The following is a 20,799-nucleotide window of genomic DNA, read 5'->3' on the forward strand; positions in this document are numbered from 1 at the left end:
GGGCCACATATTTGCCATGCAGAGGATTTTGTTCCCACCCATCATCCAATTGTTCAAGCGCATTTTGCTTTGCTATTCATTTCACCTTCTTTGCAGCTACAGTTGTTGCACTTCCAATTTCAATGAGATTTAGCATCCATTCATTAGATGTTTCAAGATATTTGGCCAGTCCAGTTGTGATGGTTTTGTAGGAGGTTTCAAATCAAACCAAGCCTCGACCTCCTTGAGCTCTGGGTAGGTAAAGACGATCTGCATCTGCCTTTGGTTGGTGCCTCTTTTTGCAACTCAGAAACTCAAGGATTTTCCCGTCAATCTTCCTTATTTCACTCATATTCCAGTTGAATACATTGAAACTGTAAATAACAACCAGAACTGTTAAGGAATTTATTGCTAACACCTTGTTACGTGCATTTAACTCGGATTTTAGGACTGCTTGAACTCACCTTTACCATTCCTTCTCTTTCATTCTTGCATGCTGAATGCCAGAACCCTCATTTATTCCGAGGTATTTGTAAGTTTCTTCTTGCTTGAGTTCTCTATGACTGTGTCAACATCCAACTCCACTGAATGTGAGGTCTTCAGTTTCCTTTCTGGAAAGTGACCCTGGCACATTTATCAACCAAATTCCATCCCAAGGTCATCACTAAATGCTTTCACAGTACGTAGTAGTCCTTCAAGCTCATTATCGTCTTTGCCATAAAGTTTTAAGTCATCCACATAAAACAGATGACTTGTTTTCCTCTTGCCAATTTTATATCCATACCCTGTTCTGTTAAGTTCATTAGGGCTATGAATAAAATTAAGGATGAAAGTGGAAAATGCCACAGTTGATATTAATATTTTTTGTGGTCAGAACTCCATCAGAGTGGTATAATTGGAGATTTGTATTCCACATTGACATGTTGTGCCTCAGGAAATGTGAAATCACAAGAGAAATTTGGAAGATATCCAGCGATTTCAAGATCCATGAATGCAGCATGCTGTCAAAGGCCTTTTTTGATAATCAATCCATGCAGAACTGAGATTTCTGCATTTGCTATGACAGTTCCTCAAGGGCCATGCTATTCATTAAGAGTTGGTCTTTGCATCCATATGAGCCTTGTCGGCACCTTTTTGTTCAGTGGGGAAAATATCATTCTGTTCCATAAATTTGTATGTTTTTCTCCATGAGGATGGATGTTAAAATTTTATACGTGGCAGATAGATATGTCATGGGTGGATAGTCTTGGGGAAAGTTGGTTCCATTATTCTTCAGGTGTAGGTAAGTAATACCTCTTGCTAACCAGTCGGGTGTTTTCGCAGGATCTCTCATTATTTCATTGAATAACTGGACTAACTTTCCATGTGCACACAGGAACAAGGCGAGCCAAAAATTTGGCACCTTTTCATTACCAGGGGATTTCCACTTATGGTCCTTCGTGAGTGTCATCCTTAGGTCTGCTATTGTGATCTTCCCTTGCTTGTTCTGATAAATTTTGCTAGGATCCCTCTGTGTGTCTGATCCAGTCAGCATTTCAATTGTAACTCTTTTCATCATTCCCGATATTTTTCCAGAAGTCTTCAACTTCTCCCATGGCAGTGGAGGTCTTCAATGATTATTCCGTCTTTGCCTATTTCTCTGTAGAATGTTTTCACATTGGATGTGAACAGCTTATTTTCTATGTAAAATCTGTTTTTTTTTCAAATCTTCATTTGCTTGGATTCTTTTGTTGCAGTGTTTCTTTTGCTGAAAGCAGTTCTTCTCTTGGTGAGAATCTGTTTTCTCTTCATTTTTCTTACATCGTTTCCACAAATTAGTTCATTCAATATTGATATTTCATTTCTCTTTATTTCAATCTCTTTTTCAATTTTACCTTTCCAGTTTGGAATTCTTCTCAGGTTTGTATTTCTTGACTTTTCTCAGAGGCATACAACTGCTTTCAATTGTCTTAGCAGCTGCATAAATCATTTCATTTAATTCAGTGAAATCTGGTTTTAGTTCTTGAATAATTTCCTTTGTTACATAGTTTCCAATTTTAATTTGTTTTCTATTCTGGGTTGTATTTGAGAGATTATGAAGTGGTTCTTTATCATGCATATTGGCGTGTCTTATAACTGCAAGCTTATTCAGATGGAGTATTTACCATTTAAAAGATTGGGGCATGCAGAAGGTTTGTCAAGGACAATACCAACATACAGTGAACCACTAGAAAACACAGTGATAGTGGCATTAAGAGATGATCATGAAATAAAAAATGGATTTGTGCAACGTTGTATGTGAATTGCCTGTCACACTGGAGGAAATAAAAATTAGGCAGAAAGAGACGACTTTATCATGAAAGTAAAAAAAAACAAACGATCAGAAGAAACAAATAAAAAAATGCATGTGGTTGGACTTGACACCGTTTGAAGTCCATTTTGATACGTGACAATGTACTTTTGGGTGGCACCGAGAGTTGTAATGCCTGTCTCACTACAATCGAATGTTAAAGGAATTCCACACTGGACATCCAGGAATTTCTAGGATGAAGTCACTTTTGGGGAGTTATATTTACTAGCTGAAAATGGACCTAGATATTGAGAGGCTGGTATTCACAGAGGTTGAGCTCTACAGCAAAAATCACCATCTACCAAATTTCAACCCTGGCCCAAAACCAATATTCCATGGCCTAGACTACACAGGAGTACTAAGCAGATCATATTATCTAATAGTGATAGATAGTTTTACAAAATGACCAGAAATGTGTAGAAAAACTAACCTCCACAGTAAGAGTGGATTTTCCACTTGAACTTTTAGCAAGATATGGTACACAGTTCATGGCAAATAAATTTAAGAATTTTTGCAAGTGTTCTCAATTGAATATATCACTACTCCTCTGTATCACCCAAGATTAAACGGACAAGCTGAACATTTTGTGAACACATTAGAAGGGTGTTAAGGAAATCTATAAATGAGGTAGTGGATGATGTAGCATTGTAACAATTCCTGAGAGTTTACTGTGTAACGCCAAACACAAAAACCCCTTCAAGCATGTCGCCTGCTAAACTGATGTTCATAAGAAAAGTTAGGTCAGTTTTTGAGAAATTATTACCCAGCAGAAAAATAAAAACTAGGGAAAACGCTAAAAATACAATGAAGTATTCAATAAGTGGTGATCAGGAGTTTTTCAGAGTGTACAGAAATGGAAAAGAAGGTCGGAGAAGATGGTGAAATAATAAAATGGATCTGTAAAATTATGTACATGAAGTGAGATTCTAAATGGGAACAACATAAAAAAACACCTGAATCAGCTGAAAAGAAGGTTTGCTGAAGAAAGGGTTACAAGGAAAGAAGTACCCATGGAAGTTCTCCAAGAGATATTTGATGAGCTGATTCTGTAAGAAATCATTGAAATAAAGCATACCAGTACAAGAAAAAGAAAACATACAGAATTGTTGGAGGCAGTGTTCCAAAACGAATTAAATATTAATCTGTTGGGGAAAGTAAATCTCGAAATGGAAGATGTGATATGGAAAAAAATATTTTCCCAACAGAAGTCAATCTCAAAGGAGGAGATGTTGCGGTGACAGACAGCAACATCATCATCATCATCATCGTTTAACGTCCGCTTTCCATGCTAGCATGGGTTGGATGATTTTGACTGAGGCCTGCTGAACCAGATGGCTGCACCAGGCTTCAATCCTGATCTGACAGTGTTTCTACAGCTGGATGCCCTTCCTAATGCCAACCACTCCGTGAGTGTAGTGGGTGCTTTTTACGTGCCACCGGCATGGGGGCCAGTCAGGCGGTACTGGCAATGATCTCGCTCGAATCTTTTTACACATGCCACCGGCACAGGTGCCAGTAAGGCGACGTTGGTAGCAATTATGCTTGAATGCTGTGAAATTGAAAGTAGACTCATTGGACTCTTACAAAAGAGCAACGTACTTCATTGACAACAGAAGGCATTTGGAGTCTTGTATGCTGGGAGTTGAAAGTTAACCTCTGTGAATATATTTACTCCTGTTTGTTAAAATAGTGTATCTGCAAACAAGGATACAAAAGCCAGATAATTGACTTTACAGTCCCAAATGATGAGAAAGTCAATATAAATGGTTTAGAAAAAAATAGCAAAGTACCAGGACCCAACCACTGAATTACAGAGACTATGGAAAGTGCGGGTAAAATCTATTCCAGTAGTTATAGGTGCATTGGGAACTATCCCTAAAGAGAGCCTGAGCAAGAACAAACCTACAAATATTTAGGGATAAATGAAGGCTCTGGTATTCAGAATGCAAGCATGAAAGAGAAGATCAGGAAGGAATGTTATAGAGAGTTCGTGCAGTCCTGAAATCTGAACTAAATGCACGTAACAAGGTGTTAGCTATAAATTCCTTAGCAGTTCCAGTTGTTACTTATAGCTACAATGTGTTGAACTGGATATGAGTGAAGTAAAGAATATAGATAGGAAAATACGCAAGCTGCTGAGTTTAATAGGATGCACCACCAAAGGCAGACGTAGATCGCCTTTACCTTCCCAGAGCCCAAGGAGGTCGAGGCCTGATTCAATTTGAACTAGCTTACAAAACAACCACAATTGGACTGGCCAAATATCTCAAAATAACGAATGACTGGATGCTAAAGCTCGTGGAAAATCACGAGATACGAAAGAAGCTTCATTCTATCATAAGGAAAGCGAAAAATTTGCTATTGATCTTGTGCAGGATACCCAAACTGAACAACCCGAGGGAAGTACGGCAACTATTGTTGCAAAGAAGGTGAAATATGGCAACGAAAAAAGCGCACGAGCAATTGGCTGATAGGTGGGAGGAGAAACCTCTGCATGGCAAATATGTGGCCCGTAGCAAACAAGCTGATGTTGACCAGAAGCAAACTCATCAGTGGCTACGGAGCTCAGGGCTAAAAGCAGAGAGCGAAGGTTTCATCCTGGCTGCTCAAGATCAAAGCCTATTAACCCGGAACTACCAGGCCAATGTGATGAAAAATGGAGCAGACCCAAATGCTGATTCTGCAACGTCATGATTGAACAGTGGACCACCTAATCTCTGGATGTAAAGTCTTAGCACCAGTGGAGTATAAATTAAGACATGACAGAGTTGGCCAATATCTACACTGGCTAATAAGTCGGCATTGCAATATCAAAACTGCCGACAAGTGGTATAATCACCACCCTGAAGCTGTAACTGAAGGAGAAAATGTAACGATTCTGCGGGACTTTCCAGTACATACAGACCGAACCATCAAGGCCAATAAACCAGATATTGTTGTGAAAGACCAAAACAATAAAGTTTGCTTATTGATCGACATGAGCATCCCCTGTGATCATAATATCTCGGCGAAAGAATTTGACAAGCTCAGAAAATATAAAGACCTGCTCATTGAAATTGAGAAAATGTGGCATCTCAAGGCAGTTACAATACCAGTGACCGTAGGAGCACTAGGAATGATCAAGAAGGGAACCGAAAATTATTTATGAATGATCCCTGGCTTACCATCCCTGCAAGAAGTGCAAAAGATTGTCTTAACTGGTACATCACACGTATTGAGAAGAGCATTGTCGATGTGAGAACTATTACTACCCATGTATTTTAATTTAACTTTATTTCTATCGAAAAAAAAAATGAACGAACTAGTAAGTTTAGTTTAATGGCCTACCAATGTATACTATGAGTTTCTTTGCCCTAGGAGTCGGGAAGACACTCGACAAGAAATGGAAGCAAATTTGAAAGAAGAAAAACCCATAAATAATAATGATAATAATAATAATGATAATGATAATCATAACGATGACGACGATGACAACAACAATAATAATATTGTCATATTGAGAAAGTGAGACAAATACTGTCAGATCATTGATGTAGCCATACAAATGACATGAATGTCGTGAGAGAAGAGGTTGAAAAAATCACCAAATACTCCGAATTGAAAGTGGAAATGGCAAGACTGTATGGAAAGTGAGAGGGTAATGTTAAAGTGATACCAGTGGTGATCAGAATGCTGGGTTCAATCCCATTGAAACTTCAAAACTTCTTAAGGCAACTGGAAATCCTTTGCAAGATTGATGTCTTACAAAAGCAGCCTATCTGGGCACAGCGCACATCTTAAGGAAAGTATTATCCGTCTGAGGTCCTTGTTGTGACTTGACAGATGACTAAAGACTCCAGTGCATTTTTACCTACACTGTGTTACGAAGGAATAACAATAATAATAATAATACAATAATAATAATAATAATAATGATAATAATAATAATGGTAATAATTAATAATAATGGTAATAATAATAATAATAATAATAATATTAATAATAATAATAATAATGATAATGTAAGACTGAAAACAGAGACTGAATGTTTCATATTAGCAGCTCAAGACCAAAGCTTGCTTACCAAAACCTACCAGGCTAACATTCTTCAAATTGGTTCTGACCCTAAATGCACATTCTGCAATACATTTGATGAACAATCGACCATTTTGTTTTAATATGCCCTGTGATTACACCTATGAATTACAAAAATTGCCATGATAAGGTAGGACGTATTTACATTGGAAAATATGTAAACACTACAAAATCATCACTCCTGCTTACTCACATGAACATTATCCTGAGCCAGTTGTTGAAGGTAAAAATGTCACTATCCTCTGAGATTTTCCTGTCATCACTGACAGAACAATCTAGGCAAATAGACCAGATATAGTTATTAAAGACAGGGAAGACAACACTTGTAGACTAATAGATGTATAAATTTATGGAATTTCCTTACTGAAAATATGATAGCTGATCCTTCCTTCTCTATCTGACAGTAACTTTTCTTACCTGGCAATAAGGAATGTGAAGCATGAGCTACAGCTTTCAGGCTACACTCTTCATTTTTGTGTAAAATCACAGCTCCAATACCACTGTCACGATCGTCTGATACCATTACTATTTCTAAGTTTGAGTCAAAACGTGATAACAACAATTCTGACATTAGAATGTTTTTAATTTCTTCAAAAGCTTTTTGGCACATGTCTTGCCAATTCCACTTAATGCCTTTTTTAACAAGTTATTCAGGAGTGCTCTTAAATCATGCATATTCAGTATGTATACCTGGTAGCAATTTGCAAGCCCCCAAAATGCTTGTAATATTTTTTATTGCACTCACCCTTAATGGATCTGGTCTACATACATTTTTCATCAATAATCTGCTCTAGATATTTTATTCTTGGCATAAAAGATTCACACTTTTCCTCGCTGAGCTTTAATCTTTTATTTTGTGGGATGATCTTTTTAACATGCTCATCTTGCTGAGCACAAAATTCGCTTTTTATGAGCATGTCAACAAGGTAAGCTGTAGTGAAATATGAATCTGCAAGTGTAGTGTCCATAACTTGTTGGAAAATGTCTGGTGCTACTTTATGCCAAAAGGAAGTCGATTAAATATGTTAATACTTTATGGGTAATTATTGTTAATAATTTTGAACATTCTTCATCAACTTTTACCTGCAAATATGCTTCAGATAGGTCCAACTTTGAAAAATATTTTCCTCCATTCAACATCACAAAAATTTCTTCTGGACTTGGTAACAGGTAATTATATAGCATCAAACATTCCTTTAACTCTGTTGAAAAATCAGCACATACACAGATTTTGTTATTTTTTTTTTATTCGCATAAACTGTTGGTGATGCCATTGAATGTAATAAATTTTTTCAATAACCCCAAGTTTTTCAAGTCTATTTAATTCTTTGTTGACTTGTTGTGAAGGGTTCAGTTCATTTTGCTTTAAATACTGAGAAATGTTTTCGTTTACATCAAACTTAGCCTTTGTTTTGGTGCAAGCACCTAACTGATTAGAAAAAACTTTGGGAAAATTCCTTTTTAATCATTTCTTATAATTTGTCTGACACTTTATTTGTACTGGCAGAAAGAACCATTCACGTTTTACAGAAAAAATTATGGAGAGGTCCTATAATTCAAATAATTCCATGCAGTCTGTTCTAAATAAATTTTTTGTATTATTCAGCATAAAACGTTTGGCTTTTAAGGTTTTTCCACGAAAGATAACATCACTTATCATTTCACCCTTAAAAATTAATTTTTTTCCTGAAACACAACAAGCAACTTTCAAGTTTCCTTCAGTCTAGGCTTCCTGATTTTCCTTCACGTATCTGTGTTAATTATCATGATATCACTGCTTGTATCCAGTTGTAACATGATGTTCACATTATTCAATTTTATGGACACAAATTTTATTTCTGAGCCTCGCTGCAGGCTACCTCAAGGACGAACGACAATGATCTCATCTTTGTGGCTGGGGATTTCAACAGGCATGTTGGATGGCATCCTGGTATCTTCCATGGTGTTCATGGGGGCCATAGTATTAGTTCCTGAAATGAAGAGGGAACTAGGCTCCTGAAGTTCTGTGATGCAAATAACCTTTTGATCTACATCATCAATTTCAGGAAGCCAGTCATTCAATAACCTATCAGTCAGGTGACTCTGCTAGCTAGATCAATTTCATTCTCACCAGATAACAGGATGCATGGTTGCTCTTAAATACAAAGACCCTCCTGGTGAAGAATGTACCCTCCAGCATAGACTAGTCATTAGTGACTTTAGACTCCAGGCCAGAAGGATGCCAAGAAGCAGACCAATGTGGAAAAGAAGGACTTGGAAGCTTAAGAACCCTTCACATGGTCAGAGATTTAGGGACATCCTAATTGAGAAATTTGATGATAGGGAGGAAGAGCTACAGTTCTGTGACACAGAAGGCAGCTGGGAATTCCTGTGAGACAGCTTGCTGAGTGCCACAGACCAAATCTGTGGCTGGTGCAAGTCCCTTCCAGACCTAGGGTAACATGGTGGTGGAACAATACTCTAGATAGGGCTATTGGAGCAAAGAAACAGGTCTGGAAGTGTTGGGTAGCAGGGAACTGTATCAGATAGCTAGGAGACAGGTATATCTAGCCAAGGGAGAAGCAGAAAAGAAGACATTTGCTTATGTTCAGCGTGATGAGGACCAAAGAACTGAAGTGTTTTGGATTGCAAGATGGTGTGTGAGAGAAAATTGTGATGTCACAGGAGAGAAATGTGTCTGCATAGATGATGGTGCACTAGCTTTTAATGATTCTGCAAAGAAAGAGGCTTGGCGATGTTATTAGGAAAGACTGCTGAATGTGGAGAATGAATGGGAGGAAGAGAGTCTGGCAAATATTGACCCAACTGAGGGACCAGCTATGCGAATCAACATAGTATATAAAGCAATTAAAGATATGAAGGTAGGGAAAACATCCCAGCCATTCAGGAATCACTGGTGAGATGCTTAAAATATCTGGCAGTGTGGGTTATGGTCTAATCACTCATATAGTCAATCAGGTGGTTCACGAAGAAGTCATACCCATTGACTGGTGTAATAACACTATAGTCAACTGCTACAAAGGTAAAGGCGATGCCCTAGATGAATAATTACAGAGCTATCAATTGTTGGCTCAGTGATGATGAAAGGCATAGAGAGTCATATCACAATTAATTAGGGAGAGAATTAGCCTAGATGAGATGCAGTTTGGTTTTGTGCAAGGTAGAAGCACCCCTGATGCTATATTTCTGATAAGGCAGCTGCAGGAGAAATACCTAACCAAAGATAAACCTCTGTTCTTGGCTTTTGTTGACTTGGAGAAAGCTTTTGACAGGGTCCCCTAATCCCTTATCTGGTGGTTAATGCAGAAACTAGGGATAGGTGAGTGGCTGGTGAGAGCCATAGAAGCCTTGTCCAAGGACACTACCAGTAAGGTGAGGGTTGGCAATGAGTACAGTGAAGAATTGAGGGTACAAGTAGGGGTTCAACAAGGATCAGTCATCAGCCCCCTCTTGTTCATTATAGTCCTCCACGCAATAACAAAGGAATTCAAGACAAGTTGCACCTGGGAGCTCCTCTATGCTAATGATCTTACTCTTATAGCTAAATCACTGAACTAGAGAAGTTCCAGGTATGGAAGCAAGGTCTAGGATCAAAGTCATAGTAAGTAGGAAGGCAGACAAATCACAAATCTCCTCAGGTAGACAGACCTGCCCGACCTATAGAAAAGGCGTAGGTAGAAACTGCATAAGATGCACCCAGTGTAAGCTTTGGACACACAACATAAAAGATGCATAAAAGGTTAACAAGTAAAGTAGCTTTCGTATGTGGAAGGTACATAGGTACAATAACGCTGAAAATATGCAGAAAATAGACTCCATCACTGCCAGTGGGGCAAGCTAGAGGTAGTAGATAGCTTCCATTACCTAGGTGACCAAGTTAGTAGCAGAAATGGATGCTCTGAGAGTATATTGTGAGAATAAGAATAGGCTGGGCAAAGTTCAGGGAGCTCCTACCCCTGCTATCAACAAAGGCCTCTCTCTCTCTCAGAGTGAAAGGCAGATTGTATGAAACCTGTGTGTGAACAGCTATGCTGCATGGCAGTGAAACATGGGCTGTGACAGCTGAGGAGATGCGTAGGATTGAAAGAAATGAAGCCAGTATGCTTTGCTGGGTGTGCAATGTCAGTGTGCATGTTTCGCAGAGTGTAAGCATCTTGAGAGAAAAGTCAGTCATGAGAGGCATCAGATGTGGTGTGCAAGAGAGACGGCTGTGCTGGTATGGTCATGTGATGCATATGAGTGAGGACAGCTGTGTAAAGAAATGCCAATCTGTAAATGCTGAGGGAACCCATAGTAAAGGTAGACCCAGGAAGATATGGGACGATGTGGTGAAGCACAATTTTTGAGCCTTACAGAGGCAATGTCTAGTGACCGAGACCTTTGGTGATGTGCTGTACTTGAGAGGACCCATCAAGCCAAGTGCACCTATGCTGGTGGCAAGTAATGAACATTTTTTGAACGTTGTGCCTCATGGAGGCAAAGTGGTTGAGTTCTTTTCAAGTGTTGGGCCTCATGGTGGCAATGACCAAGAACTTTGGCATTATGTTATGCTTGAGCAGAAGACCCATGAAGCCAAGTAAAACTGCAGTCATAGCTATACCAGTGTCACATAAATTTGCACCTGTGCCGGTGGAATGTAAACACACTCCACTGTCATGCAAATGGCACTCATGCTGATGGCATGTAAAAGCACTCATTACACTCTTGGATTGGTTGGCATTAGGAAGGGCAACCAGCCCATAGAACCACTCCAAATCAGACTGGAGCCTAGTGCAGCCTTCCAGCTTACCATCCCTGGTCAGACCGTCCAACCCATGCCAGCCTGAACAATGGACGTTAAATGATGACAATGATGATAATGAATACTTTCTTGACAGAATTTTTTCATTCAGCCTTTGTTTTTGTTTCACTCTACAATGTGAGCTTTTATGTCCAATTTTTCCACACTGAAAATGTTTTTTACTTTTTGGAATGGTCAATTACATTTAAAATGTAAACCTTTGCACCATAGCATGGCCCATAGCATTCAATCTTGATATATTTTTTTCTTTTCTTTTTTCTAATCCTTTACAGGTTGGCATGCATAAATATAAGAGCAATCTTTTCTTCATTTACATCAGTATCATGCCTTAAATTCATAATTCTCTCACATCCTTCTGCTGCACTGCCTGTAGAGTTAATTTTTGGTTCTGTTCTAATTTTGTTAATATCTGAGAATATGTACCTGCATCTTTGCTTTCGGTTAGCCCTAGAACGAAAATTAGACATTTGAACATGTCTGAGGTCAGTTTATTTAATTTGAATTTTTCACATTCTCTCTAACACCCCAACATAGGTGACGAAATTTCCATCATATTTTGCAACCAAATTTAAATACTGCCAGTGAGTATTGAACCGGGAACTCATTTCATTGAAAATTTTCAATAAAATTTTTCCTCAAAACAAATCTCAGCTTGATTCTTCAGCAGGGATAACTTTCTTAAAAGTGGTCCACTTCTTCTTGTCAGTCCAGTTTTGACATTCTTGTTCAAGATTTCTTCGTCTCTTCAAAAATGTGCAGAAAATGTTGTTCCTTCTTCTTCTTCTGAGTCATAACTGAACTCTCCTCCAGTTCAGTTTACTCCATTATCTGCTGACAATGACTATGACATACTTTTGGATATCTTGAATATTACATGCACCAACTGTTGGTTTTGTTGTTGTTGCTGCTTTTGCAACTGCACTATGCAGGCCAATAAGTCCTCCATGTTAACGATTTTTTCGTACAAAAAAATTTGAGCGTCTGAATGCAAGCTTCAAACACCTCATCATCACTTTTACATTCTTGTTGTTTGGATATAGGATTAAAATGGAAGCTGGGCAAAAGCAATGTATTCACATGACACACTACTAATACTTCAACGTCAGACTCCAAATGCCTTCTGCCTCTCAATGAAGTACATTACTCTTTTATGAATCTACTTTCAATCCCACAGGGGCGTTACTCTCTATTCACCACAACATAACTACTACCCCACGTCCTGCATAGATCAATAAGTTAGTGTCTACTATATTTTAGTACCTATCCTACTGATAACAGAATATACTTTTCTGGTAACATCTAGCAACTTCCTCTTAATGCTAGTCATCTTTTTCCTGTCTTCTTTACCCATTACTTCCTTCAACTTATTTAAAATCTGCTCATCTTCCTCACTTATGTTGCTGGTATCAGGTTTCTTTTCCTGATCAGTTATTGTTTTGTCTTCTAGGCTCTTCATTTGCTTGAACTGTATCACTGATGTTGTTTAGCTGTTCTAATTCTTGACTCTCTCTCTTTTTGTTGTCTTGTGATCTTTTCCATCGCCAATTCTGTCATCCACTTTCTTCTCCTAATAGCATTAGCTTAGTTCACTAGTCTCTGCTCTGTTACTTCAAACATACATTTTTTTTTGCAGCCAAAGCATTAACATGCGTTTCCTGTAACCCCTACTTTGGATTCACTTTCTAGATAGAGCTGCACCATTGACCCCATTTCCTTCTTCAACCACTGCTGAGTGAGAAGCCTTCCCTTAAAGGTCTAGCCTCATTTGTTATCACTAGAGTTTCTGTATAAATTCAGGTCTCTCACAACCTGAATTAAGGCAATGTTCATCTGTGTTTTTTATCTTGACTGCTTCAAAATGCATCTGACATTGTTATTTCCTTTCTTATCATTATTACTATTGCTGTTAATTTATGCTCCAGTTACCAGCTTAGTAATGACTAGGATATTTTAGTAAATTCTGTATTATCACTATCATCATCATCATTTACCATCTGTTGTCCATGCTGGCATGGGTTGGATGGTTTGACTGAGCTGGCATGTTGGAAGGCTGCACCAGACTTCATTCTGATTCGGCAGTTTTCTATGGCTGGATGCCCTTCCTAATGCCAACCACTCCAAGAGTGTAATGGGTGCTTTTATGTGCCACTGGCATGGGTGCCATTTGCGTGACCTTGACTGTATCTGCCATGACTGTGATTTTGCTTAGCTTGATGGGTCTTCTTCTTAAGCATGACATAATGCCAAAGGTCTTGGCCATTGCCTCTGTGAGGCCCGTTCAAATTTAGTTGAATGCAACAGAAATTATCTTTTTTGTTAGGGTTTCTCAAAATATTTATCATTAGACATCATTCACTATTCAAGAGTCCCAAGATGGTAGCAGTGATGTACAAGATGGTAATATATAGCAATAATTAAAGAGCAGTTGATATCACTCCCCACAGGGATAAGTGATAGTCTTTTTCAGGTTAACTTCATTATTTCAGGAACTTATAACTCTTCACTAAACAGAAAAACAGAAAACACTAGAATTATATTTAATTTTGAAGCCTGAACATAAGAAATCTTCTGCTGCTTGTTTGGTTATTTTTCATTGACAAAATGAACATTTCTTCTATATCAGATGATGAAGATATAGATGATGAAGATGATGAAGATAAAGAAATAGAATATGATGTCTCTGCTGGTCAAAAGACGTTGGTGTCACATTGAAATTCTTTGCTAAATACCAAAATCTTGACAATGCTATAGAAACTGTTAAAAGGAGTACGATACGATTCTCTATTAACAACTGAGAAAATACCATTTGATGTGGACTTGACAGAATCTCGAGTAAGTTGTCCACAACAATACAGGGTTCTTATTTAATTATTTATTTATTTATTTATTATCTCCATATTATTACACCTGCACCGTCGGTGTTTATCTTGCTAAGGGAGATAAGTCAGGATTAAATTCAAGCTATTTCCCTTGGCTTCTGTACTAGCGTTGCTACAACTCTCTTGCAAGGTAGTGGTAAATCTTCACAGTATATTCAAGCTTCCATTTCCTTTGAGTGAAATAAATGTGCAATGTTCCACCAAATTCTGATCAAGGAAACATTCTTAGGCAAGTAAAAGTCTTCAGTATTGACGAAGCTTCAATGATACCAGTTTATGCTTTGGAAGCTGTAGACAATTGTTTAAGAGCTATTATGAATAGTAACAGTATATTTGGTGGGAAAATTATTGTACTAGGAGGAGATGTTAGATAAGTTCTCCCAGTTATTCCCAGAGCTCCTCCTGCAGCTGGACTTGATGCCTGCCTCAAACGCTCCTCTATGTGGGATAATTTTCATCAAATGCAACTTACACAAAACATGAAAACAAATGCAAATGGACAAGATTTTCCGAAGTGGCTGCTACAACTTGGAAGTGGATTTCTTCAAAGCTCTCTTGATGATCTTTCAGAAGATGCTATTGATATTCCTGAGGCATGCATGTGTAACAATTCTATGGTATCTAATATATTTGACAATTGTACAGCAGAAGAAATGAAAAATAGAGTGATCTTATTCCCTAAAACTTCAGACTGCTCAGCAGTAAATGAAGAAATTCTAAGGAGATTGCCCCCTGAAACTAAGACATATCTAAGCACCGACTCAATAACTTCTGATAATGAAGAAGAAGCCCAGAATTATCCCATGGAGTTTATAAACTCTCTTACACCTTCTGGAATGCCTCCCCATCACCTTAACTTGAAAGTTGGAGCAATTATTATGCTTCTTAGAAACCTCTCTATAACACAAGCTCTATGCAACGGAACTCTCTTGGAAGTACTTCAGCTCCATGAGCATAGCATCGAAGCATCAATTATAAGTGGATCTCATTCTCACACGAGAGAACTGATTCCAAGAATCAAACTTACTCCAAGCAATACAAACATTCCATGCATTCTGCATCGGACCCAGTTCCTAGTTTGTCTGTCCTATTCTATGACAATCAATAAAGCACAATGGCAATCATTCAATAGAGTTGGTATACATTTGCCAGAGCCATGCTTCACTCGTGGCCAGCTTTATGTAGCTTTTTCAAGAGCAAGAGCAATGAATGACGGTTAAAGTGATACCTCAAAACCAATCTACTCATGGTCGCATATACTTTCATACAATAACTTAATATATATTTATATTATTAATAAATATAAAGGATAATAGAAGTCAGGGAACTGACTTGGGATTCATCTTTACCAAAATGTTTGAGGTCATCCATGAATAACAAATGGTTGACTTTTTGTTGGCAGCTTTTGAATACACACCCAGCCTTTGCTTTCCTCAGAATCAGTGTTAATGGTATTAAGCACAGTACAAAGATCAGTGGGGACAGACAGTCCCCTTGGAAGATGCCCCTCCTAATTTCTCCTGTCCCTAAACTTCTTCCGTATGCTGTCAGGTCCGTCCTCCAATTCACCATACTTTTACCAAGCAATCGCTCAACACTTGATGCATTACCAAATAGGCTCATCATACTCATAATCCAAGAACGTGGAATCATAACATATGCCTTACGATAGTCGATCCATGACATAGCTAAGTTACTTGTCCTCCTCTTGCAGTCTCTGAGTACATTTTTATCTATCAGGAGTTGATCTTTGATACTTCTGCACTTATACTTGCAACCCTTCTGCTCATGTGGGAGGACTCCATTTTTTTCCAGACGTTCTTACATTGACTCTGCGAGTATTCCAGTCAAGAACTTCCGCATAAGTGGCAAGCAGGATATCAGCCTGTAATTGTCTACTGTAGTGACTTTTTCAATGTTTTACAAGCACAGTACTGTCCTACCCAATGTCAACTACTCTGGTGTTCCTTGGTCGACATTTAACAAGGTGTTGAGTTGTGCAGCTATTCGTGCGTGACATTCACCAAATCTCTTGATCCAGTAACCTTGAACTCCATCTGGTCCTGGTGCCTTCAAGTTGCCAATTTTTTTTTTGCTTTTTTGCTGATTTCCTTCACTTCCCTAACTGAAATGGCTAGTTCTGCCTGTTTTGGACAGACCACTGTTTGTTTCAGTTCTTGCAACCATTCAGCATTCTTCTCTTTGCTCCAGATGTCACTCCAAAACCTTTGACTTTCGATGTTATCTGGTATCAACTTTTCACCTGTACATTCTCCATTTATTTCTTTATAGAATCTCTTCTGATCTAAATTTAAAAACCTGTTCTGGTGGTAACCCTTCATTCTTTGGCCGAATCTTACCATCTTTGCTTTCTTTGCAACAAGGCACTGTTTCAGTTCCCCCATTACCACTTTCAGGCCCTTTCTTTCAATATTATACTTCCTTTTCAGCACCTGTATTTTTGTTAGCTTTTAAGCTCCCGTTTCTCTTTTCAGTCTAACACAGAAATTTCCTACGAGAGCATGTCTAACCCTGCCTGGTTCCTTCTTTTCCACCATGGATCTTTTCTTTTGTCACTCCCATTATGTTTCTTTTTCTTGACATCGACACCCACGTTCTACAACAATACTTGCTGCCATGATCAAATTATTTGTTTCTGTGATGTTGTTTGTTCTGATGTATTTCAGAATTTCATTCACATTTTTCGTCTCTGGTTCACCTTCCACCGGTCAACATTTTTAAGGTTGCAAATAATGTTACTATTGTTCTCCTGTAGTCTTATCTTTATTCTGTCGTAGATTGCCTTTTGTTCGTCTGTCATGTCGCCATTATTTTTATTGTCTTCTTTTAGATCATCTATTTGTCTCTCATCAAGTTAACTACCACTGCTCCTCTCTTGTGCTATGGATTACTTTTATTATTAAGAACGTATTTTCATCGTTATTTCTGCTGCTATTTTCCATGACCCGTCTTTTGATAGCTTCAAGCTCTACTTCGGTGAACTAACAATTTTTTCTTATTGCTCTAGAGCAGGGGTGGGCAAACTTTTTTGATCACGGGCCGCACAGTGCGTCTTTGGAACCTTGGCGGGCCTCATTTATAAAAATCAAGTGAAAATATTTTTAAAGGCGGTTATAGACCTATAAACACACAATTGATTGAAAGGAAATTTTGTGAAATATTCCTCTCGGCGGGCCGCATGAAAACCTATGGCGGGCCGCATGCGGCCCGTGGGCCGTAGTTTGCCCACCCCTGCTCTAGAGTCATCCCATAACCCCTTATTTGAGTACCATTTTCATCTACCTGGCTGCTTAGGTAGCAATACTCCATGACCACAGCATTAATTTGCTTGCTCCATCTACTCCGTGTGTGGTGGTCCCTTTCTGGATATCGACAGGTTGGAGCTGGACCAGATTCTCTGAGCCTACCAGGTGTAACTCTGTCACCAAAATTGGCTTCAGTTTCATTCCCACCATCATTCACAATATTTTGTTTTTTCGTTGACACTCATATGAGGTGGCCATTATCGGGTTGCGTAATTACCAGTGTTTTTATTGTGACACCATCACTAGATGTATCTTTAATCAGGACATGGGGAGACTCCACCCGCTTCCTTCCATTATTATTATTATTGTTATTATATTATTATTATTATTATTATCATTATCATTATTATCATTATCATCATTATCATTATTATTATTATTATTATTATTATTATTATTATATGTTTGACTTTTGCTTTATATTTGTACAAGTTGGCTCCATGTCTCACCCAGAGACCTCAAGAGACAACAGGTTGGAAGTTCACGTTGTGTTATGCCTAGTGTGCCATATATTTGGTTTTTTTTTTGGTGTTGTACTAGTGAATGTCTAATAAATAAATAAATAAATAAAATTGTTTGTTTTAAACCTTGAGATTACATAGAGAGTATTTTGCGTAGGATATAAGCAGTTCCTATGAGCACTATCTTTTGAATTTCTGCCATTTTGGGGTTTCCTGGTATCTGAGTTAGGTAGCAATCAGCCCCTTTCGCTATCATTCCCAGGGCACCTATGACAACAGGTATTGTTTTAGTCTTCAGGTTCCACATTTTGCTGATTTCTATTTCAAGATCTTTATATTTGCTCAGTTTTGGTAGGTCTTGACAGATAGTTTATATAGATTGGGACAGTCATATCAATGAGGAGGCATGTTCTTTGTCTGAAGTCTTTCAGTATGATGTCTGGCCTATTTCATATCTTTCTGTTATTTGAATAGTTCCTGAGATGTGATCATTTTAAGCAGGAGGAGTTGGATTGTTTTTTTCACTGGAGGTAGATCGTGTTCACACCAGTTTTTTTCATGGGGCAAACAGGTTTTTGCAAATTACCCAGTGAATATATTGTGCAGTTCTATCATGCCTGTTGAGATACTCTGTAGGCGCTAGAAGACTGCACTTGGAGACAACATGATCAATGGTTTCATTTTGCTGTTGACATACACGACATGTTGGGCTACTGCTGTTCTTTAATATGTTGGTCTGGTAGTTCCTTGTAGGTAGGCATTGATCTTGAGCTGCTATGATAAACCCTTCTGTTTCAGATTTTAAGCCACAGGCCATTAGCCATTGATGGGTCAGGGCTTTGTCAACATCTGCATCATTCACTCTCTTTGGGTATTTGCCATAGAGAAGTTTTTCTTGCCATTTATCCGTAAGAATATCTAAGGCAGCAGTTTTAGCACGTGTTTTCATGCGCTTAGCTTTTTCTGTGCTTGTTTCTTGTGTGTCTAATTCCAAAATTTGTTGTATTCGGAATTCACTTAGATATTCCTTTGCCTGTTTTGTTACTGAGTATGATGCTTTTGTGTTTCATGTTTTGAGACAAGTTTTAACATCCAGTCCTCAGAGTTTTTAGGTAGGTGTCTCTAGGCCAATTGTAGCAATCTTCATTGTTATTGCCAGTTGTAAAAGACCATGACTTCCCTCTTTTTGGCAGATAAAGTCGCTCTATATCTGCCTTAGGGTGGTGCATTCTATGCATTGTCAACAGGTTTTGTATTTTTATGTCAAGATTACAGATTTCAGTAATTGACCAGTTAACGATATTGAAACTGTAAGTCACGACTGGTCTGGCTAAAGCATTGATCGCTTCGATCCTGTTTCTTGCATTCAGCTCTGTCTTGAGTATTGCTCTCACTCTTCGATAACATTCTCTCCTGATCCTTTCCTTCATCTGTGAATGCCTTATTCCGTCCCCTTCAATTACCCCTAGGTACTTGTAGCTCTCCGCTGGGTGTAATTCTTTTATGACATTCTGCTGGTCAAGGTTGACGTTAGATGTTTCTGTCATTTTTCCTTTGATAAAGGTAGCTTTTGCACATTTATCGAGGCCAAATTGCACTCTGATGTCGTCACTGAATTGTTTGTATCGCTAGTAAGTTCTTGAGTTGTTGGTCATTTTTTGCAAAAAGCTTTAAATCATCCATGTAAATGAGATGATTTATATTTTTATCAAACATTTTATACCCGTACTGTGCAACATTGAGCAGTTTTGAGAGAGGTATTAAGGCTAAACAAAAGAGGAGTGGTGACAGTGAGTCACCCTGGAAAATGCCACACGAAATGTTTACATCACCAGCATTTAGAGATTCATTGTGACTGTTCAAAGTTAGTGTGGTTCTCCATGATCTCATACTTACAGTCAAAAAGTTTTGCAGAGTAGGTGCTATCTTATACATTTCCAGGCATTTCCTAATCCAGCTATGTGGTAGGCTATCAAAAGCCTTTTTATAGTCTATCCAGGCTATTGATAAGTTTTTGTGTTGTTTGTGGCAATCTTCTAAGATCATCTTATTGATGAGTAGTTGATCTTTACAACCATAGGATCCACGTTTACATCCTTTCTGTTCATTAGGGAATATGCTGCTGTCTATTAAAAAACTATAGGACAGATGTTAGCGTTTTATACATAGTTGTTAAGCTGGTTATGGGTCTATAGTTTTTTGGTTCATTTGTTTCTTCACTTTTTGGAAGCAGGAATGTTAACCCATTAACTAGCCAAGGAGGCATCCTACTAGGTTGTTGCAAAACATCATTGTAAAGTTCTGTTAGCAGTTCATGGCTCTCTGGGAAGGCATTCAGCCAGAAGTTAGGAATTTTATCCTTTCCTGGAGACTTCCATTTACTTGCCCTCCTGAGAGCAGATCTTATATCTTCTACCTTGACACCCTCCCACTTTTGCTCTTCTAAGGGGTCCAGTTCTGTAGATATTCTGTCAATCCAGGGGGCCTTTTCGTTGTGTATTTTTTCTTCTGCCCAAATTTTATTCCAAAATCCCTGCACTTCTTCTTTTGATGGTACAGACCTTACAGTAACTGCTGTTTTTCCTATCTTCCTGTAAAACATTTTGGGGTTATTTTTGAACATGTTGTTGTCCTTGAAAAATCTAACACGCTTTTCATACCTCGCTATGCGGGCAGCTTTGGCAGATACCTTTTGCTTGATGGTTTCTATGGTGGCATCAATATCAAGTATAGTTTTCATATTGTATTTTTTCATTAATTTTTGGGTTTTTGTAGGTTTGGTAGTCTTGTGAACCTTAAGGTTTTTCAAATATTCAATGTCAGATCTAAATAGTTTAATTTGTTGTTGCAGACGCTCTTGCCAAGAAGGCTTTTTGTGGGAATGTTGCCATTTTCTAATCTTTACACCACATAAGGATATTATTATTATTATTATTATTATTATTATTAT

General features: G+C 38.2%; 2 protein-coding genes across 2 annotated transcripts in view; both read left to right on the forward strand.

Moving 5' to 3' along the window:
* LOC115228864 (protein mono-ADP-ribosyltransferase PARP14-like) overlaps positions 1 to 13,910 on the forward strand; it is a 34,393-nt gene extending 20,483 nt beyond the window's left edge. Inside the window, exon 6 of the mRNA XM_036499033.1 lies at positions 13,807 to 13,910. Within this exon, the coding sequence (XP_036354926.1) occupies positions 13,807 to 13,895 (89 nt within the window). The 3' untranslated portion in view covers positions 13,896 to 13,910. The remainder of the gene's footprint in view (positions 1 to 13,806) is intronic.
* Positions 13,911 to 13,936: 26 nt separating this feature from the next.
* Positions 13,937 to 20,799, forward strand: part of LOC118761266 (protein mono-ADP-ribosyltransferase PARP14-like) — a 38,022-nt gene continuing 31,159 nt past the window's right edge. The window contains exon 1 of the mRNA XM_036499032.1: positions 13,937 to 14,015. The gene's annotated coding sequence lies outside the window, so the exon portion shown is untranslated. The remainder of the gene's footprint in view (positions 14,016 to 20,799) is intronic.

Source organism: Octopus sinensis, unplaced genomic scaffold, assembly GCF_006345805.1.
Source record: "Octopus sinensis unplaced genomic scaffold, ASM634580v1 Contig11185, whole genome shotgun sequence".
Taxonomy (NCBI): Eukaryota; Metazoa; Mollusca; class Cephalopoda; order Octopoda; family Octopodidae; genus Octopus; species Octopus sinensis.